The sequence below is a fragment of the Adiantum capillus-veneris genome, chromosome 16 (assembly GCF_014529385.1).
Source record: "Adiantum capillus-veneris isolate H3 chromosome 16, ASM1452938v2, whole genome shotgun sequence".
Classification (NCBI taxonomy): Eukaryota; Viridiplantae; Streptophyta; class Polypodiopsida; order Polypodiales; family Pteridaceae; genus Adiantum; species Adiantum capillus-veneris.
Window position 1 is genome coordinate 157525860 of NC_140946.1, and position 23218 is coordinate 157549077.

Below are 23218 nucleotides of genomic sequence, written 5' to 3' on the forward strand. Positions count from 1 at the left end.
GATTTCAATGGGGATCAAGGGGATTGAATGTGGCTCATTAGAACGGATGGCAGTAGGGATCGCAAGACTACCAGCTTTTCTCAGGCACAAAGGGTGCTGTTATAAGTAGGTCTTTCAACATAGAGGTATCTTACTTTTTGCTTACTTTCTTATGTACATCCTAGAACTGTTTTGCAGGAAGATGACATGCAAGTTTTTTTAAGAGATACAAGTTGACTGGACAACTCATAGAGAAACCAAAACATGGGGTTTGGCGAGTTCTCAGCAGATGAAGCATTTGATGCTTCCTTATCTAGTGAGGATACAAGCTTCAATGACCTCTTCACAGAAGAACTCATGCATATTCAAGAAGACCATACAAATGTTGAAGATAAGCATGATCAACAAGTACAACCTAATGAACAGCAAGTGCAAGGCGATAGTCAAAGCTTCCATGTCTTGGATCCATATGTGTATGTATCATATCGCTATTTTTCGTTTGATAGAGAAACATTTAAATTGACCTTCAAGGGAGCTTGACCTTCAAGGGAGATTGGCTATCTCGATTGAAGTAATTAAAGCTCATGATGCTCGAGGGCTACTTAATTTGAGGAGGTGAAGACAAATAAAAGATTATCTTTGCTTATTACCTTATACTCTTAATGCGTCCTCAGCAGTACAACATGATGTAAGACTAAAGTCTAAACCTCATTTGATAATTCCATGCATAGAGGATTGGGAAAGTATTTTGTGTGAAACTCACTTCTCAGAGACATGTTGTCATTTGAGCATTCTAGATACTATAAATGCGATCAAGTTACGATGGTGTACTGATGTAAGAAGGCATGGCATTCCCCTAGCATATATCAAGCATTGGATCTCAAATTGTGCATGTACGCTTCGTCAAGTGCAAAACAACAAAATCCGCAATTTACCATTAACAGAAAATAAAACAATTCAAAAGTCGACATCTTCCAAGATGATCATAGATAGAGATCAAGTAAAAGAATGCCTAGCTTTGATAATGATAGAGCATAAGGTTCGACTTGTCATGAAGCGGTCTACAAAGAATCGAGCTCCTTCAAAGTTTGTAAAGGAGTACATTTTTTATCGTGGTGGGAAAGTGATTCAAAAGGGTTCAAATGTGCAAAGAATTCGAAGATCAAGAAAAGTGGGCTACCCTTTTCAGGTGGTTGTAGAATATTTAGATAACGATGTTGTTGTCTCTATCACCTTACACATTTATGTATAGGTACTTTATGTTCAGCCATACAACCCGTAGAGGAAGAAATGAGTCCATTTGTCATTACCATACAAGATCATTGGAAGCTATAAGTTGCTATCTGCTTTTCATACCAAAGTGCATGGGATGTTGATAGCACATTCAAAACAAATGTGTATGGACTTCCATTGTATGTAGTTGTTGTCCCAAATCAAGTGGGTGTTGGCATTCCAGTGTGGTTGATGATGTGCTCAAGTGATGTCGGTACAAACCAAGAAAGCATGGCTTTGGAGTCGACATTTAAAAAGGTGTTCCAAAGGATGGGCTACATTCAACCGACTGCCATTGTGATTGACAAGAATCCGCAAGAGCTTCACTCCATCCTTAAGGTCATTCACCGTTGTTGGACACACGAGTCAAAGTGCATGCCATGTGTACTATATTGGTTCCATGTCAGAAAGGCATGGGTAGAGAATTAGCTACCTCAGGTAAGTAAAAAGATGCTATCATTCAATAACTTGCTCAAAGAGAGGTTGATGCCGTTGTTGATGGGTATTTGTGCTAACTTGATGCAGTTGCCAAGAAGCATGAGAGATCATGTGTACAACTCACTTTCAAACCTGGTGTACACCTTCTCTAAGGAGGCTTTTGATGAGAACTTCCACGCCTTAGTCAAATATTTTCATGAGTACCCTAAAGTCCAGCATTATATTGTCAATGGTTGGTGTGGAGACACATGTGAATGGCAAGAATGGTGGCCAAAATTTATTTCCACACGAAAATGTTGATACCACAAATCTAGTGGAGCGATTATGGCAATATGTAAAATATACTCTCCTTAATGCAAAGATCAATCACCCTATACTTTCTCTTCTTCATGCGCTTATGGGAGATCCCACCAGGGGAACCCACATGGGAGGTACCCTCATAGAATTCTTTAAGAAAAAAACAAGAAATAGATGAGTATTATGTAATTTTTCTTGCAAGGAAATCATGTACATCTTTTACTTTTTGATTGTGTTGTGTTGTCTCCAAGTAAAATGTGGTTGGTTTTGTATATCTGATTCTGGGAAATATAGCATAGCAGGATCTAGTAAGTCTCATACTGCAAGACTCTCAAGTGGGGAGAATATCTTCAGAAGGCATATGGCTGATCCCTCAACCCTTGAAGTGATTGACGAGGCAACATTAATGTTCAAGATGCAAAGCACATCGAGGCCAACATCTTGGTATCATTGAATATGTAGTCTTCTTATTGTGATTCTCCAGATTGGACATCTAATTGCAAACACCTTTATGGGTTGCGGGTGATAATCCAAGAGTATTTTCCTCATTTGAAACTTGTTCTTCTTATTATTGATAATGCACATGCTTTGGGAATCACATCAGATGACACTCCAGTTTGTGTGGAGGATCATGAACTAGATCCAAAGCCAACAGACAACGGTCAGCCTTTGGTATCTGATATCGATGGGAGGATAAAAAATTGTATATCTTATATCCAAACAGTGATTGAGGATATCGATAGAAAATTGGCAAGCTACACAGATAAATAGAAGGAGGAAATCTTAAGGGACTTGATGGGATGCACCCTTGTTGTTCCCAAAAAGATCATCTTACCCTTAAAAGGAAGCATCAAGCAAATACAAGCGCATGTGACAAATACTCGATTTGGTCATGGACAACCTTGTGCAATACATCCTCAAGGGCTTGATCACTCTAACTAGCCACCAAAGCATATTCAAGCCATAGGTGTGTTGCGAAAAAAACATCAACGCGGAAGAGGGCGAGTACACTTTGTAGATCGGAGGAAAACGAAATGTTTTACACAAAAATACCTATGAATCAAGTGTTCTTGTTGCGCTGACCAAAAAGCTCGTCTACAAAATGTGATAAACAGTATTGCATAAACAACGTAGAAGATATTCACATAGGTGTTAAATCTAGCGAAAAATACATGAACATGTCCACCACTCATTGCTCCAAAGTACGCATGCACCGCAGCTCACAAACATCTTGATGTCAAAACCACTCAATTGTAAGCTGCAAAATACACAACGGACTAAGCCAGAACCACTAATCCACACTATTCTCAAATTAGAGCAAGGAAAAATATAGTGATCATTGCTTTGTTCATGGGACTATCCATTGCAATTCCATAGATCGTATGCCAACAATATGCAATTACATAATACCCACAGTCATGTGTGTTTGGCTGTTGTAGCACACTCACACACTTGAAATCCACACCTAGCAGAGGTGTAGAGAGATCTGACCTCAACTGCACATCATTGCATGTCTTTGCCAAGCTTTGCAAAGCCCTGTTTCAAATAACAATTGCAATGTAGTCATTGCATGCAAGGATAAAGCATAGACAATATTTGCAATAGCACCAACACAAAGAGGAGAAGCTTCACATGTGCATAGTGGGCATGCATTCAAATGGATTGACAAGTTGCCCAAAAGGAGTATAGTAAAGTGCTCTTCTTCATATCCATCTTGTTGATCCTCTTGATCTTTGGTTTGAACCATACAAACAAAGCCTAATGTCCTCAAAAAATACTTCAATGTATAAGCCACAAGAGGCATGGACTAGGCACTACCAGGTAGAGTCAAAGATATCGCCACTCACCTCTTTATGATAGGAAAGAAGATGAACAATTTGTTTCCTGCATCAACTTCATGGAAGAGGCCATCAAGATCTCGATTGTCCTCTTTCCCCTCCATATATGAGTACCAAAGTGCATCGACAAAGTAAAAACGCTCAGTTGTTTCCTTTTGTGTCGTGTTCTCCATCCACCTACATCAGCCATCATACCTTGATGTTTATGCATTCCTTTATATAGACGTTTTCTATAAAGGTAAACACATTAGAATATGACTATTATGAAATAAAGAACACTATGTATACATTTCAAATAGATTCAAAATCTCTATGGAAGCCTCAACGTTATTGAGAATCCCTTCTATTGTCGCTTTCTCCAAGGTGGCAGACAACTTGGAGATTGTAGACCTAAACTCAAATCTACCCTTGAACGCAAGCCTAAATTTAACAACACAAATCAATCAAAGTTAGTAGTTTTTTAATTATATTAAAAGGATAAGGAAAGAGAGTTGTTGCAAGAGAAAGCAAAACATATGAAAAGGTACCGTCATTCTGCAACTCTCCTTGTCTTGCATATTCCGATCCCCTCATCATTCACATCGATAGAGCCATTATAAATTTTGAAAACCAATTCATGTGTGTGCTTCGGAAGGTTATTAGCATCGTTAATCATTATGGGATTTGTTGAAACTGATCCTTTGGTCAAATTACCTCATAAAAAAGCTAGCTTCTCTAGGCGAGGAGTTTATCAATGGCTGATATTTGGGGTTCTCCTTGACCTTCTCTTGTTGAATATTGTCACCCTCTTCCTTGATTTTTTGTATGTTACTTGATTCCACCACTTTCCCAATGAATTTTTGTATCGGGTTTGACTATCAACTTTCGAGTGTGAAAACCCATGCATGAGGAGACATTGAGAATTGTGCATACATCAAAGTGAACAAAGAAACATCCAACACAAGCCTGACAATGTTCATATAAGCAATCAAGAAAGAAGTCAAAGAGGGTTTGTAAGCAAAAATTGTTTCAAGATCTCTAACTTACTATATCCCTTCTCTAATCGTGCTTTTGCTCGCTGATGGCAAAGAGGTTTCTTTAACATCTTATGATTCCATTGTAGCTCTCACAAAACCTTCTAAAAATGCCTCTTTTGAACCTAGCTTCTCTTTCTCCTCACTCGTGAGCGTAATGTCCCACATTTTTTCTGCAGCCACTTGTTTGCAATATTCTTGTGTTGCTTTTGCAATCTGCATCTTGCAATCAAGTTCGTAAAAGCATCTGTGACATTGTTCCACATATCAATCTGCCTCCTCTTACTTTGACCTCTAATGACCTTTCTTTGGACGACCTGCTGGCAAGAAAGGCACTTGCATGTGCATGCCATGCTGTGACATAAGATACTCCTCAAATTGAGTCCTCTTGACGTAGTTCCTATGCCTTTGTGGACAAAAGACATCAACACGGCATTGTCTAGCAACCCTGCCAGTTCCACACTTCAAAGAAGTTATGATGATCAACCTACATTATAAACCAAGAGAACGGCGAATATTTTAATGTGTGTCACACTTCAAGAATTAAAATAATGAGCATAAGTGCAAAACAAGACACTCCCTCAAAATGTGTATTTATAAAACTAAGAGACATCTCGATTTATTACCTGTGTGGTTGAAGTTTGTGGGCTTTTGATGCCCGAATCTTTACACGTACATTAGGACTCTCCTCTTATTCATTTAGAAAAGTGCCCATTGCAGTCTTATCTTCTTCTCCCTCCAAGGTACCCAATGTAGTACCATCATCATTGTTTACATCAATCACATCTACTTCCCTTTGTTAGAAGCTTTTGATGCATCGGATTTGAGATGAAGGAATGTATGTTGATGTAGAAGCTCTACAACTAACTCATCACAAACTAGCAATTGGTGCCCACCCTTTGCTTTCTTTAGAGTTTTTGGCTCATTGGATATGCCCACTTGCTTGTGCTTAGGCAAGGGTGTTTGCCAAGTTTTGCATGAAGAGTAGACACAATGTTGACATGTAGTAGACATTAAACAACACAAGAGAAACAAGCGTCCAAGGCTTCCTCTAAGTTTTGACAAAATCCTCAAATCATACTACAAGGACTATTTAGTGCTGTACAATTAGCATTGGAAACCATTTTCTACAAGAAGAGAGAGTACTTTCAACATACCTGCAATATCTTGTGGTGGATGAAGAAGCGTAGTAAAGCTACTGTTTGAGAATGATAAGCTTGCAATCTACAAGTTCCATTGCTTCTTGGAGATGCTTGAAAATAAATTTAGTGGATGCTCCATGTTACCATATACATTTGGTAGTGATGTGTGTGAACACACTTAGGACCATTGGGGCATTTTCTCCCTCTTTAGGAGGTTTTTTTCTCGTGCATTGTATATACACCCATCATTCTAGGGCTATCAATCTTTCCATTGCACACTAAGTAATACACTCTCGGTTGTGTGCCTTGATCTTCCTTCATCTTCTCTAAGTTGTGCGTGTTTTCTTGTAACCCTAATTTCAAAAATTGGTATTTGAGCAGGTTGCATCCTCTCGGGCTTAGTCACCAGCAGCTCCAGCATATGCTTGTTCCTTTTCTCCAATTTCAGTGAGCTTCGACAAGCGTTCGCAGGTCTGTTTCCACTACAGGCAATATTGCACGGGCTATTTTGTCATTTTGTGCAAAATTTTTGTCAGTGCCAGAGTAGAACTTTTCGTCTACTCATAGTTTGAAAAGCGGCATATTCACGGCGCCTTTTGCGGGTAGCACGTAGCGTAGTAGCGATTGCCATTGAGAAGACCTACACTTAAATGCAACTGTGAACACAATAGATACAAGTTAGTCTGATTCAAATTAGAAGGGACTAATATAATGAAATTGGACGACGAAAAAAGAAGTAGAAGGGATGAATATAATGGAAGTAGGCAACAAATTAATGTTCAAAAAACTATTGCAAACCATAATGGAACTTTCAGCTCAATAAATAAAAAGAGCTTGGTAGTAGCGATAAATTTTCTAGGATCAATGGAAAAAAGAAATACACATTTCAGAGATGGGACACAAGCATTGTTCGGGGTGCATGTGCAAATGTTCCAGATCTTTATCTAGATCAGCGAGCGTCTTTCTTTCAGACGGATTCTCCAGAAGGTAGGCATTGTTGATTATATTCTGTATGGCTTCAACCTCTACAGCAGTACTTGTTTGCATCAAGTCAAGTTTGTAATACACACAAAATTCGTTGCAGAAAATACCAAGCTGATTGATGACCCATGCAAGTGCATATACATCGGTTGATTTGCTCCAAGGGCATGTAGATATGGTATTCAGTAGTTCGGCTGCTCGCCAAGGCCTCTTGGTATGCTCTTTTGGCTTACGAATATTTGTTGGTCTTCTCTCATACGGTGGTCGAAGGGCAAGACCCCAATCTATAATGCCTACTCTTGGTATTCCCTCTCTAGTGAAGTCTAGCATAATGTTCCAAGGGTGAAGGTCATTGTGAATGACTCCATTTTCATGTGCAAATGCTAAAGCTTTTATTAGTGCATGAATCAAAGACGAAGCATGATTGATGATAAGCCTGCATTGCTGCAACTCCAGTTCAGTTGGTTTTTTGTGTTTTTGATCACCCATCGCAAGTACAATTTCATTGATGCTTCCAAAAGGTGTAGGCACACACTCCATCAAATCGCCCAAGGAAGATCCATTGAAATAAGGAAATATAAGTATCCATGGTGATTGAATTGTATGTGCAAGAGCACGCACAATACCTCGGTGATTGAGGTCAACACTGCTCTCGATTGCGAATGATTTGAATTGTTGTTTTGATTGACCTTTGAATTCCTTACAGCAATACACATTGTTGGACGGCAGGAAAGAAATCTCATAAGTGTCTCCATATGACCTAGATCCTAGTTTCCTTTCTCGTTTTATAGCCTCAAATGGAATGCCCAAGGTGACAGAGCAAAATGAGTTCAGTACAGTTTTCTGAATGTGCAGACTAGACATCGATCCTCTGCTATCTTGAAGGGTCTCCTTCCGCAATTTCTTACTGAAGGTGTTCTGTGTGTCAATATTCCTTGCGCGAGTGGATTTTTCCTTTTCAATCTTCCAGCATTTATACTAATGTTGTAATTTCTCCATTTCTATGCCCTCTGGTAAGTCAGCTCGCAGGTCGATAGCGCATTTTGGCATGTCTCCAACAATACTAAAGAGAAGATGCTGCACGTCACTAATATCTGCGCCCCCGAAGTTTGAGCGGACCACTTCAGAGAGCAAGGCCTGCAAGCACCGCTCATCTCGCAAGGTTGTTGTTATCTCGTCTAATGTGAGGGCATCCACTACACGCACTAATTGTGTGCGTAATCTTTTTTTCAATTGCACTGCTTGATCGGGAAGCATTTTACCTACAACCATTCAAACGAAATTATGATGTATTGGCGAGAGAATTTATCACTTCACAGCTCAAAAGGGGAGCGACATTTGTTGCATCAATGACCAGTATTGTATTGAATAAATTAGTGTGTATAAATGAATTTTGTAAATGACATCAAATAGTTGATAAAGCAGTGCAATATGTTTGGGCAAGATTGATGCTCGTAGCCTAGGACGGCCCTCCACGTACAAACTAATAGGAAGTGCAATTGTTTCACATTGGATGGCGTGTTGAGGGTAACAACTAATGGGAATTGTGCTCCTGCAATGGGAACTAATAGAAAGTGGCTCGGTTAGGCGCAACGACATGTGGGGGGTCAAAATGGTAGCCAATGTTGTAGAACGGGATCGGATCTTTGTAGTCGTCAAGTTAAACAATGGAGTTCTATAACTAATTGCAACTTTACAGTTTAGAATGGGGGGTGTGTAAAAAGGACGCAATCACCACAGTGTGTTTGGATGGGAGACAACGACATTTGCAATCGAGAGGACGATTGGTGTCGAAGTAATCATGCTGTTGGTGTGCGGTAAGTTTTATAGTTGAAGACGGGGATGTACACAAATGAGGGATGCCAACATCTACAATCTATAAGATAGTTGATGTCGAAGTGATCAGGCTTTTTGAGTGTCATATAGGTCCCTATATGTACGCCAGAGCAGAACTAAGCTTAATTTTATAGTTTAAGATGGGGAGGTGCACAAATGAGATGGTGACTGTAGTGTGTGAATGGGAGAGCGCAACATTTGCAACCGAGAGGACGATTGATGTCGAAGTGATCAGGCTTTTGGAGAGTCATACAGTCCTTCACATTTACCCAACAACAGAAGTAAAATTCAGTTTTCTTCTTAATACCTTAAATTGATATGTACAAGAAAAAACCCTAAATTGATATGTACAGAAAAACGATCTCTAAACTTGGAACGATAAATTGATAGCACTAAAAAATATACTAGCAATCAATTGATCCCTGGATTTTCAGCAACAACATCATAGTATTGCGTAATAGATGAGCAACCTTGATCACTAAATCACCAACCAATGGCAGAGTGTTAAGGAAATATGGTTTTTTCTCAATAAAAAAAAGGCAATGCAGAAGGTTTGCATTAGTTGACAGCATGGAATTATTTGTTACAGTAAACCGTACAATACATCAATATGCACATGGACGTATACAAATGGGAGATGACGACATTTGCAATCAATAAGACAATTGATGTCGACGAGATCAGGCTTTTGGAGTGTCATATAGGAATGGGAGAGTACGACATTTGCAATCGAGAGGACGATTGATGTCGAAGTGATCAGGCTTTTGGAGAGTCATATAGTCGTTCACATCTACTCAAAAAACAGAAATAAAATTCAGTTTTCTTCTTAGGGCGCTAAATTGATATGCACAAAAAAAAAAAAACCACTTTTCTAATTCTTCATACCCTAAATTGATATGCACACAAAAAAAACGACCTCTAAACTTGGAACGATAAGTTGATGATAGTAAACAATATAGTAGAAATCAATTGATCCCTAGATTTTCGTCAACAACATCATAGTACTACATAGTAGATGAGCAACCTTCATCACTGAAGGAAATATGGTTTCTCAATTAAAAAGGCAATGCAGAAGTTTTACGTTAATTGACAACATGGAATTATTTGTTGTAGTAAACCATACAATTCAGCAACATGCACGTGCAAAATGCTAGTGTTTTTTGTGCAAACATCGTGCACAGAATGCTAGTGTGTTGTGGGGAAAAAAACCATACATATGTATGGTGTGGAGTTGGCACAATTCTCCACATATTTTTATAATACCGTAAGGAATGTGCCCTTCCCCCGCCACTTTTATCCCCTCCACTGTTGAAGGGGGGCTTATGCTTTTCCTCTAGTGTTAGAGGGGCTAGTTTTTTTAGTAAAATCTTTTTTTTTTTAAATGACGATAATTTGTTAGCTTTGCTTTCTTAGATTTGATTCAAGGAACAAGCATGCACGTAGTATTTTTTAAGAAAGGACTAGCATGGCCACTAACAATATCATCGTGAAGTACTTAAGAAAAGTAATTGGCAATAGTATAATCGAAAAGCCTTAGACTAACAATATGATCATGAATTACACAAGATGCACGCAGACTCCCTCTCCCTCTCTCTCTCTCTCTCTCTCTCTCTCTCTCTCTCTCTCACTTGGAGGCAGCTAGAAAATCAAAAATCCTTCGACTAACAATATCTTCGTGAATTATACTTCCAAAAAGTAATTGGCTACTGCTCAACAGTATAATCGAAAAGCCCTAGACCGACACTACCATTGTGATTTTTCCTTTTTGTCTATATTAGCATCTTGCGATTGCAGACTGCTCTCTCTCTCTCTCTCTCTCTCTCTCTCTCTCTCTCTCTCTCTAACTCTCTCGTTCGATAGCTCCTCAGCAGCTAGATGTTTAAGGTCTCTTGGGATAGTTTCTTACGACATTAACAGTCTCTTAGACTTACAATATCATCTAGATACATGTAGGTTGGAAGTTATTCTCACAGCCTCGACCACCTTGCAAGACCATTGAAATTTGTAGTTAGCAGACGTATCGAGCAAAAGATATTGCAAAACATAACGTTTAAAGATGCGTACGTAATGGGGGATGCTTGTGCCCATAAAAGAAAAAGAAAAATCATATGCATGCATGGCGTGGAGTTGGCACCATCCTCCACAAATCCAATAATCCCGTTGGGAACGTTCGCACACCAAGAAAATGTCGACCCGTGGACAAGCTCATTGCAGGTGTATGGCAGCAGGCAAGGTCGTGACAATGTGGTTGAGCCTGTGCCGGACGCCAAGTGTGACAGGTATCATTGGATGTGTATGCTAAATGTGGCTCGAAGTGGGTCGAAGGCCGTTCCAAAGCTTTGCCAGGCTGAGAGGCATCAAAGTGTTGAAGCTTGATGGAAATCGTCGCGAAGTGTTTCTGTGATATGTGCGCCAAAGCTACCTTGTGCTTGAAGACCCTTGTCAAGCAGGACCCTAATTATGGTGGCTTAGTGGTTTGGATGTTCGGTTTCCGGCCGTGCTGCCTTCTCAATGGAGGCACTGTTCGAATTGACAGGGCAATTTCTCAACAAGTGAAGGGAAATTATGTGAACTTCTTTGATCATCGGTATTGAAGCCCTGCCGTGGGTGTTGGCGGAATAAGCGGCCGTGGGTTGGCCGCGGGTTGCGTTCGCTGGGAATGGCCACTAAGTTGCATTATAATTTATTTATTTTTTAAAGATGCCATAATAAATTAAAAAACGCGATGCAGTCTGCAGTCGACTGAAGGCGAGAGCACTATTTGTTGGAGTGCCGGTACAATGCGCTCGCCAAGCCCCTAAGCTGCTAATCAACTCCCACCTCTGAGGCCTCTCTCTAATCCATGACTGGGCCATGCAAGGCTCCCTCTTGCAACCGGCTGCCCCTTACTGCACCTGGCAGGTCTCTGTCGGCTGCCCCTGGCTTTGCCTTCACGACCCCAACCTCATCCTGCAGTCCATGGCGGGCTTGCAACTAGTTGTATTCTCCACATGCGCCCCAAGTGGCCCGAGTTCAATCTGGAGAAATAGGGGAAAGGTGTGAAGCTGCTGATCTCACGCCGGCCATGTGCAGGTCACAGAGGTAAGGAGGGAAGAGGAAGCGGCCATATGTGGGGAGGGGGCCAGCTCGTGGAGCAAGGGCAGCCGAGGAGGGTGCCATCTGTGGTGGGAAGGAGCGCGGAGGTTCTGAGGAAGCAGGAGGCGGCCTTGCTGTGCAGGGGAGGCCCAGAGGTGGGCGTTGCTTGCAGGTTGGAGGTCATCAGAGGGTCGCTATGATATGGAGATGGCACTACAAGCAGGGCCATAGAGAAGGAGGAGAAGAGCAGGTGAAGTCGGCACTGAGGGATGGGCCTTGAGGATGCAGAGACGGGACTTGGAAATGCAAAGGGACGGGCCTTGGGGATGCAGACAAGGGAGCTGTACGTGACAGCTTCTCTCTCTCTCTCTCTCTCTCTCTCTCTCTCTCTCTCTCTCTCTCCGGGCTGTCCGTCTCTGGGCAGCACTTCCGTTTCTGCAGCAAGGCGCACGCCCTGCACGACTCTCTCTCTCTTTCTCTCTCCCCGAAAAGCAAGACTACAGAAAATATTAACGAATTACCTCTCCAAGCTCTGCTCTGCACTTGCTCCGCGTCAGTTGCCTTGCTTGCTCTCTCTCTCTCTCTCTCTCTCTCTCTCTCTCTCTCTCTGCGCGCTAGGGAATTGCTTGATCTCTCTCTGCTAGGTGCTATATAAATTGGGTGGCCGCGGCCATGCTTTGCTTTTCTCTCTAAAAACAAACGGCCATGCTTTTCTTTGCTCTCTAAAAACGGCACGCTTCTTTTATTAGAGAGAAGGGTGCTTTTCTCTCTAATAAAACGGCACGCTTCTCTCTATATATATATATATCTTCGTTAATGTTTCAAACAAATCAATGGATGCCAAGTGGCATGCCTCTTCTTGCTCCGTTCGAGAAATCGATTTTGGGTAATCAAGGTAACCAGTTCCTTGGGCGGGCGGCGCCCAAAGAATGGTGGGTCCGGAGAGGAGCTGCGCCTTTTTTTAATCCACGAAAGACGCAACGCCTCTTGTCCTCGCTGAATTTTTCCATCGGATTCGCACGCCCTTCTCCTGCTTCCTGCTTGAATCCATCGCGGAAAAGCTTTAGCCTACTCTAAATTTGGCAACCAACACTTAACAGATATCCATCGCGCTGCTCAAGCAAGGTCCTCTCTCTCTTCTCTCTCTCTCTCTCTCTCCCTCCCTCAAGCATATGTACATAGTTTCCAGCATGTTTTCTTTTGCGCATATGTGCGAAGCCTCTCGTTTTCTTGCTGAATCAGATATGTCTCGCTTCCTGTTGCTTCTGATTTGGCTTCAGGAATGGAGATGTATTTATTAGTCTTTCCGGGCTACTATTTTGCTTGATTCAAGCTTATTTCAAAGCTTCGGTTTGTACTCAAGCAGTCCTTCGTTTTTTTTCATAAGCCAGCAGTGTAGAGCGAGAGTTTGAAGAGAAGAACGGACAAACGAAAACATACTAGAATGCTGGTAGAGAGGGAGAACAAGTATTACAGAGAAAGTGCATGTGTGAAGTATTGTATTTTTATTACAGGGAAAAAAACTGGCCTTTGAGACAACCACGTGCACATGTTTTTGTCCTCTCAAATCCTGCCAATCCTCTCACTATTGATACACCAGACCACACATCAATTAGTTATCCAGCATCATGCATGCTTAGCTTTGGTCTTGCTTGTTTTTATCAGTGTAGAGATTGTGTTTTTACTCTGCATACCAAACTTTACTAATATCTTATGCAGATAATATGTTAGATACATGTACCTTCTTTACTTTGCACAAATCGAAAGCCTGAAACAATAATGAAGCAAACCAAAATTATGTTAAAGTCGACAATGCGGAAGCTTAGAGCTATATATATATATATATATATATATATATATATATATATATATATATATATATATATATATATATATATAGAGAGAGAGAGAGAGAGAGAGAGAGAGAGAGAGAGAGAGAGAGTCGGGTGCAGCAGAATTGAAATGATGAAGATCTAGTTTTACACTCCCACAAAATCCTTTCCTTCTTTCCTTGCGTTAGTGAGTACCTTGTGCTTCCATGAATGTTCCTTTTATGTTCCCTTGAAGAGAGGGGTTGAGAGATTGCAATAGAGATGTTTAGAGGGAGAGAAAAAGAGAGAGAAGAAGAGAGCGACACCCGATGGGGTCCCAACCAACCCTCTCAAGGGTCCCCCACACCGTTACCGATGTGGTATTTGGTTTAGATTGCTTGCGTAAATGGAATGTATACACAATGCAATACCTCAATGCAGACTCTACCGACTTGACGACGACAAATCACCACGGTAACTCCTCGGGAAGAGGCACCTCCGGGGCTTATTTGATGCACCTTGGATCCTTCTCGATGTGGGAATTGTGGATGACCACCACATAGCTTTTCCAACAAATAAATCATAAAATGATTTATTTTAAAAATAGGTCAAGGGGTCCAGATTTGGGTGCAACTGTCGCACATCCGCCCAACCGGGAATCCGATCGACGAGCGGCGTGGCACGTCAAATTCCTCTAACCTAGAACTACATGCTCGTCATGCCAGATGCCCAGCGTAGTGTAATAACATCTGTCAAAACGCGTATACAAACCATTTATGCAAGAGGGTTCCAAACTAGAAAACCTAATCTAATCAACTTGTCCGGACATGCAGGTCCTGCGAACAGGCTCACAAAATTGCCGGTACTAATCCTCCTAGGATTCTAGACATCCCTATCTAGGAAGAAGGGGAAAACTGGCCCTGGAAGTCGATGAAGTATGTCCATGTGGCACACAGAGCCATGTGCACGTGACACACACATACACACACACACAGAGCAACCAACTTGGGCAATGAATTAGTGATTATACAATGTGGGCAAGGTGGTGCTTATATACTAGCCTTGGCAAATTGCCCTACCCAGAGTTTGAAAAATAAGTAAAATAATATTCAAAGCCAAAATAAATATTGGGTTCACATTGGGCTATTCACTTGAGATGCCATAACTTTAACACGCTCTTTGCAGCCCATAGTGGACATATGTAGGAAGACCAAGTCGATGAAGAAGCTACCATGGACACCTTAACACCGGTCGGGATATTGGATACACCTTGGTTATGGGGCCACCAACTTTTACCTTAGAAGCATGCCATAACTTTAACACGCTCTTTGCAGCCCATAGTGGACATATGTAGGAAGACCAAGTCGATGAAGAAGCTACCATGGACACCTTAACACCGGTCGGGATATTGGATACACCTTGGTTATGGGGCCACCAACTTTTACCTTAGAAGCATGCCATCTTGAGCACCGTTTGCCTCATAGGAAATTGAATTTTAGACCACACTACATCTAAGAATCCCCATTCGTGAACTATGAACACATCACGTCCAAACAGTCCTAGACAATGAACTTTGAAACACATCTTATTCATAATCTGGACAACAACATGGATTGGTGCTCTCCTCCGTAGTGTTTTTATATGTCGCGTTGGTTCCTTGTCAAAGTGCCGTTTTGTTGTGTATGCTCTTTTATAGGACCGGTATGCTTTCAGAAAAGCACACGCTTGAAGTTCGGACCACTGTAACGGGACTAGCACCACATGGCAACAGAAAAGAACAGACTAACAAGTTTAAGCACTTCAAATAACATTGAACTGAAAGAGATGCACGACACACGATACGGGGAGTGTCACAAATTGATGACGTGGCTGCCCGAGAAACCCTAATTTGCAAAAACCCTAATTTTTGCCAGAAATCCTAATTTTTGTCAAAAACCCTAATCTGCAGAAGCCCTAAATGTTGCCAAAAACCCTAACCCTAATTTTGGGGCATGATACGTGGCAGCAGTACGGACGCCTGCAGATTGCGGCGGAAATTGCGGACTTTGCAGATTTGCTTTCTTGACAGTTTCTGGACACTGCTTTTTCCTACGCAAAGGATGGGAGAGAGAGAGAGAGAGAGAGAGAGAGAGAGAGAGAGAGAGAGAAGAAGCTTTTGCTTTATTTTTTACTGGCTCAAGAGAGCTTGTGAGAGAAAGAGCCTTTGCTTTATTTTTAGGCTTTTGATTTTAAGCTTTTGGAGCTTTGCTTTTGGCATCCCTTGTAAACAAATAAATAAGTGGTTTGGGCTCCCACTCTGCAGAGCATCTGGACGCAAAGTTTGAGAGTGAGACCCAACCACTCTTGTACTTAGATTAATACAAAAAGAAATACCGAAAGGGGCGTCAGTCTTTGGGGCCAATATCTCTAGGCACGGAACTCCGCCGGGCCAGTGTAAATCAATTGTGAACTGTGAACTGTGAACTGTTTTGAAGTGGTTATTTGGTGCTGTCGCGGTAGATTCTTGACTTGGGAGTGTCCAAGTCTATTACAGTGGTATCAGAGCACGGTCGATTTCTCTTCTACGGGAAATCCAATCCCCAAATTTTTTCCGCGGCACCTATGGCTTCACGCAAGGATCAGTCGACTCCCTCTGCATCCGGAGATGCGAGAAGGGATCACAATGAAGATTCTGGCAAGGAGTATGGCCCGCCTTGGCCTACTCAGGTGCAACGACGAGAGATGGAGCGCCGTCAATTGATCGGCGATGCAACAAAGATGATGCTCAATTTTGCGAAGGATCCAAAAATTACAAAATATATGAGCGAGACTTCTTTTGAGGAAGTGCACGAGCAGTGGCAGAAAACAACACCACCACCCCCGAAACCCGCTCTCAAGAAACCTTCTACTCACAAAGAAATACTCAGAGAAGGAATTAGAAGAGGTGGTTGATGCATGGATTGCTCAGCTTTTTGACGCGCAGAAGAAAGCTAAAAAGCACGGCAAAAAGCAGAAGTAAGGCACTGACTTCCCGGGTTATTTGGGTCGTCAGTCGACATTTGATAAGGCAAAGAAACAGAAGAAGCGTGTTCAATTTGAAGAAGTACCCAGTTCTTCTTCTTCTTCTTCTTCTTCTTCTTCTTCTTCTGACAGCTCTTCTAGCTCATCTGACTCGAGCAAAGAAGACTGAAAAGGCAAAAAGTGAAGCAAGAAAAACGCTTCGGAAAAGGCAAGAAAAAGGCAAAGAAGTCTAAATCTCGCTTAGTGAGTGACAGTTCTACAAAGGACTCGTCTACAGACAGTTCAAACTCTGACGACGGCAACTTTTATGCAAAGAAGAAGAATTTTTATAAAGCCAACCAATATGGCTCGCGCTTGCTCATGCTCATGCTCTATGGATGCCTTTCTTTCTGCTTCTCTTTCTACTTCTCTTTCTGCTTTTCTTTCTGCGTGTTTGCGATCCATTTCTGCCATTCTTTCTACTCTTCTTGCTTCGCGTTCTAACTTTCTGTCCATAAACATCTGCTCCAACTCCTCCATATGAGTTAGTGCAATCCTTGGCGTAGATGGGGAAGAGGGAGGGTCGGAAAAACCTCCTGGTGAGGAAAATTCTTCTTCGCCTCGCTCATGCTCATCACCTCCAAGCGAAGTATCCATTCCGCTTCGAGTGATGACCATCCACTGAAGTTGTGGGTTCTTGTGGTCTTGGGTTCTTAAGTTCATGAGGAACTTGGGTTCTTGGGGGTCTTGGTTCTTGGGGTTCTTGAGGGTCTTGAGGTTCTTGAGGTTCTTCTTTCGCTTGTAATCTGTGTTAGAGAAGGATTTTCTCTTCACCCGAGTTCTGCTCTTTTCCGCGGGCACACCCCTTGGCGGCCTTGAGCTCACACCAAGGTTGCTTTCTCCCACCTCACGTCGATTGGCCGGCCGCCTAGTGCACGGTCCACTCTCAATGAGTGAAAAGAGGCACAAGGGGAGGCTGGACAAGCCCTTCTTTCCTGGGATTCCTGTCACTCTTCAAAAACACGATTAGGAATCGACACGTCCAAGCGAACTTGGGTTCGTGCGACCTCAACAAGCAAAAAAAATTATGTGGTTCTTGTGGTTCTTTCCTTGAGTGATACAGAACACTGCCAAAGCTCTGATACCAATGTAAGGTGCAGCGGAATGAATGTTGAACTTTGCTCAATATGAGTGCTCCGAACTGTGCTCAAGGTTCCTTTTGTTCTTATGGAAGGGAGAGCCTTCCGTTCCTTTAGTGAGAGAGTGCAATGGACACAAACAAAGTGAATGGACACTGTGCGTGAAAGTGCATGAGACTGAGAGATAGAGAGAGAAGAGAATACGACACCAGAGACATTGTGAAACCCTCCTCCGAAGGCCCCACTCTCGTCGGCGAGAGTGGTCTACTATTGAGTGCACAAATCTCTACAATGCTTGGACTTGCCGACGATGTCGACGACTATGAGGACGACGACAAGACGGACTGAAATCTGAAAATGCTAATGGCTGAAATCTGCAAATCTTTATCTACTGAATTCTGACTCTATGTTGATGACGATGTCGATGACGACGCGCTGAAAACGCAGATGTTGCAATCTGCGTTTTCCGGGCTGAAACTGTAAACCTTGCGGAAACTGACCGTGCGGCGAGGAACTGTTGCGGGAAGGTGAGATCTGCGAGGTTTGGGACTTGATCTGCGGTGTCTAAGGGCTGAAAACTGGAAACGCTGATGGTTCTTGAGGTTCCGTCGCGGAGAATCTGCAAAACGTTGGGGTATAATGCAGATGCAAAAACGCTAGGGCTGAAAATCTGTTGCTGTTGCCGGTTGTTCTGCAAATGCAAAACGCTAGGCTGATCTGCTGTGTCTTGATGACACCAGGGCTAATCTGCTGTGCACAAATCGCCAAGGCTGATCTGATGCAAAAACGCTAGGTCTTCTGTGGAGAAAACGCCAGAGGAGTCGTAGGGGTTGGTCTTGCTGAGAACTTGCCTGTTGAGCAAGGTGCTCCTGCTGCCTCTTCTACCAATTAGTGCTAGTCTAGGTTTGCTTATATACAAACTTACTCAATTTGCCCTATCTACTTTCCAACAAAAGTCACTTAAAAATAATAAGTGAAAAATGTCAAAAATAGGTAAAATAGGCTAAATGCACTAGAAAATTCCCCTGAAGGATTCTGATGGATTCTAATGGGAATGCTTATGATCATGCTGTGTGCAACCAAAGGATATGCATCTACACTAAGTGACTGGGCATGCACGGTCTACGAATAGACTCACAAAAGTGCCAGATCACTTCTAATCTAGATTGACTGGACTGACTGAACCTTGATCATGCTGTAGCTTGTCCACGGACACATAGGTTTGGATGTGTGACGTGACACCCCATCTCGTGTGTCGTGCATCTCTTTCAGTTTAGTGTTATTTGAAGTGCTTAAACTTGTTCTTTTCTATTGGCACATGACAACTGCTTTTGGGTGGCAAAAAGCATAATCTATATAGTTTATCCAATCTTTGCGGTATTTGGCTTGTGCTTGCTCATTGCCTCCGACACAACTTTGTCCAAATTTGCCTACTTTCCAAGGGACAAACCCTTTTTCCTCCTCTGCAAGGCAACGACAGAACTACAACCCTCTTTTCTTCTAAAACAAAAATGAAGAAAATTGTTGGAGGCCGAAGTTGGTCTTTAGGACAAATCAGATCCATTATTGTCATTACATTCCACTTTTGGGGAATGCCAGAAGGAATCGTGAAGCAATGACCATTCTGAAAGAACCCCAATTTTTAATACTTAACCCAGCTATAAGCTCAAGTTTGAAACCTGAATTTAAACTCCAAATTTTCAAACTTTTTCAAACGTCTAATAATCATTTGAAACGAGTTTGAATGCAACTATGCTTTGGCTCATGCATATAGATAGGCAGTTAATAGCCTTAAGCTTTGGGCTTGTTTTTTCTGTTTTCCTTAGATGAGATATACTTTTCATTGTATGCTTTCTCTCCCTTCTTCCCTCCACAATGGTACGGGGTCTTGTTTCTTAAGAGCACCACTTTTAGAAAAGCAAAGCACGTTTGAGCTGTCTCTTTCCATGTCTTAGGCGGTGTTGGACGGTTTTATTAAATCTGCGTTCGACCCAGTTTTACCTGGTTGTATATAGGATAGCCACCATAATGCAATATCTAATGTGGACAATGGAACTCATCAGCGCAGAATGTGTTTCATTTCATGAAAAAGAATGGAACATTCATATGCACAATGTGTCATTGTAGCGCCTTCTTTTCACATATTTTCATGCTCGATGCAAATTGTAATAAGCGGCTAGTTCAAAGTTTTGCACGACATTTTACAGAAAGTTGGTTCTGGTAGCTGCAGATATTGCCATGCAGTGAAAAACAGATCAATGTCAGGGAACCCAGCTGCAGCTGGAATTGAGAAGGGTTTTTGGTTTGTTTCCACACCACAGCTTGATGACGAAGAATTGTCTTGGCAATTTGGATCCAGCACCTCATTTTCTTATTCTCAGTATGTAGTAGTTGATAGGCACCCTGGATTGTGCTTAAATGGTGAGGGGAGGAAGACCAAAGTGTGTGGTAGGTCTGCAAACGCAGAGCTTGGATGGGACTTGTTAGCACGTGAAGGTTCAGCAGTGCTCTCTTGTCCTGAGCAGAGGGTGGATTATTATTCAAACGCATGTCGTGATAAAGCTTTTGAAGGGGGAGCATCTTTGAAATCACAGGATGTAAAAAACCTGGGTTCTTCAACTAAATCTGTGAACTCCCAATCAAAAAGATATGGCTCGCCTTGTCCAGCTCAAAATGGTAAAGAGGACCTCAAACTATCATCGCTGATGTTTATAGAAAATCAATGGGTCTCTTCTCACAACTTTCAATTTGCAGCTCAGCCCCCGGAAGTTGATTTGCAAGACCTACCCCACAAGCTGGCCAGGGGCAGGTTAATTCTAACAGCTGCAATTCACTCTTTGATGTTTAATTTTGTTGCACAATACTGTCTTTATTGGAGTGGAATATTAATGTTGTGTTCCGCTTTTTGACAGCTTGCAACGGAGACAAGTAAGCTTTGTAAATCTTGAAGGTCCTGCTGAACAACCTGAAAAACTTGGGGAAGCATTGTGTCATTCACAAACAAGAGCCAGAAATGCAGAGAAGCTAGCTATTGACGTTCTGGTAGAGAAAGAAAACCTTTCAAAGCTTCTTTTTAGAGAAGCAAATACCTGTCGTACTTACAAAGAGCGAGCTCAACTACTGGAGCTCGAGAATACGTGGCTGAAAACACACAGGGATGAGCACGCTACAGAAGTGGTCCCAGCGTATTGCGATGTGTCTGAATTAAGTGCTCACTGTAAATTCTACCAGAAGGGGATGTCCAAGGGGGGGTGCTCCTCGTTGCTTGGGACAGTTGGGCTTGCCTTCGCTCTTGGGCTAAGTTGTGCAAGTGCTGGCTTCATGATTGGATGTTGCATGGGTATGTTTGGCTTCTCTCAATAGTTAAGCTGTAACATGGAAAGAAAATGCACTTAATGAGCTCATGTCGGGCAATTTTGATGTTGGTTTATGCCTTTTGTTAGCTTTGCACATGTCATGATTAATATGAATGGTTGCATGATGTGTTAGCCATGGCTCAGGTATACTCAACTTTTGTCTCTTTGGATTATTTGTATAAATCGAATTCTATTTATGAAGTCTGCATCCCATCTATTGGACTGTCTCACCTACTCTCCTATCTCTTCACCCCCGCTATCTTTTGTCTATTCCACTCTTCTCTCCATTGTTTCACACTCATCTCGTTCCCTCCAAAGTAAGATCGATCATCCTCTCCTCCTCTCAATCTTTGCCTAAGCCTTGCCTCTTTTTTTTCCTGCCCAAGATTCACAAAGCCACCCTTGTAGGCCGTCCCATTTGTTCCTGTAAAGGTTATGTAGTTGAGAATGTCTCCAAATGGTTTCATGTACAACTCTTCCCCATTCTCTTGGGTAAAAAACAACACCTCAAGGATTCTCATTCTCTTATTTTAGACCTAGCCTCCATCCCTTTTTCTCCTCATGTCACTCTCTTTACCTTTGACGTACAGTCCCTTTACCCTAGCATTCCTACCCGTGAAGGGCTCTACGCACTTAAGGGTTCTATCCAAGGTCTCTTGTCCTATCTTAAGGTCAACTTTATCCTATCTCTGGCTTCACTCATTCTTAACCATCATTATATCTCTTTCAAAGGTAAGTTTTGGCATCAAGTAAATCGTACCACCATGGGGTTCAACTTTGCGGTAGTATATGCATGTCTTTTTCTTTGCTCCTTGGAGGAAGGAGGTAGCCTTGTCTCTTCCCCATCTCTCTTATACTTTAAAAGGTTCATAGACGACGCCTTTGGAGTTTGGGATGGCTCTCCCTCCCAACTTAAAAAAGCTCCTTCATGTATATGGACATCCTCTCCAGGATCATATAAAGATCACTCCCTTCATCTCCTCACAGAAAGCTTTTATTTTGGGCATTCATTTTTTCAAAAACCCCTCTTTCTACTCTAGGGGTATTTTGGACATTCATTGCTACCAAAAAATTCTTAACTCCTACAACTATATCCCCTGGCAATCTTGTCGCTTTTCCCACCAGAAAATTGATTTTATCTTGTCGGAGCTCAAGAGGTATATCATTAGGGAAAGTTCGTTTGAGAGCTTCATCTCTATTCGTAACCTCTTTTTCTCCAGGCTTAGGGCTAAAGGCTATCCTTCACATTTTTTGAGGGCTTGCTTTCTTTACGCTACCTATACCTCTACGCCCTCTCTCCTTCTAGAGGTTAATCACAAGAAAGCACCACCATCCATTGTCAAAATCCTTTTTTCACCTTTTTTTCGCACAGTCAACTTAGCGCGTGCCATAAACCAACCTCTTTCTAACGTTTTAAAGAGTAACTCCAAATCCCCCCTCATTTCCAAACCGGTCATCTGTTGGCTTAATGCACCCAATCTTAGCAAAGTCCTCTCCAAGAAACCCGCATCACCTTGCCTCCCTCTCTTTTCTTAAACCCCCCTCCTCCCCCTTTCCTTAAATAAACAACTTTACCCTCATCTCCCTTTTCCTTTGTCATAACCTTGGTTTGAGGCGTTCCGTTCATTTCAAAAATGCCAAGAAGAAACACACATATTGCTAGAGATTATAAACAACGGATTATTTAGGAGCGTAGTAGGTGGATACATCTCATACACATGGTCATACAATGGTGCACATTACACACTATACGACTACTTTTTATTTTTAAAATTTAGATTAGATTTTTCAAAGAACTTGAGAAACACATGTTGTCCCCATGTTTCAAGCTTGTTTCAAACATTTTGAGTGCATCGTTGCATTTTGCCCCCAATAGAATAATCACTTTTGTGAAAAGGGTGGATGCAAAGAAAAAGAGTGCTACTATTTTAAGGAGTTTTTCTAGCATCAACGACATGTCCTTGAACTGGCTATTATATCAAGTAAATATCTTGCACCAACTTACCCAACATTTAGTACACCTTTGGTCACACCTAGTTGAAACCCTTCATGATCAACTCTC

At 42.0% G+C, this 23218-nt stretch overlaps 1 protein-coding gene and 1 pseudogene across 3 annotated transcripts; one reads left to right on the forward strand and one right to left on the reverse strand.

Moving 5' to 3' along the window:
• Positions 1-4102: 4102 nt before the first annotated feature.
• Positions 4103-5185, reverse strand: LOC147440127 (uncharacterized; annotated as a pseudogene).
• Positions 5186-12819: 7634 nt separating this feature from the next.
• On the forward strand, positions 12820-21294 carry LOC147440128 (uncharacterized). Of its 3 annotated transcripts, none has more exons than XM_086483892.1 (4): positions 12820-12996; positions 20008-20476; positions 20555-20609; positions 20713-21294. In XM_086483892.1, exons 2-4 carry the CDS (start codon positions 20059-20061, stop codon positions 21161-21163), a joined length of 924 nt encoding a protein of 307 aa, XP_086340018.1. In that variant the 5' UTR covers positions 12820-12996; positions 20008-20058; the 3' UTR covers positions 21164-21294. The 3 variants fall into 3 exon arrangements, with proteins under 3 accessions (XP_086340018.1, XP_086340017.1, XP_086340016.1); XM_086483891.1 differs by having other exon boundaries at positions 20025-20476; XM_086483890.1 differs by having other exon boundaries at positions 12822-12996; positions 20031-20476.
• Positions 21295-23218: the final 1924 nt, after the last annotated feature.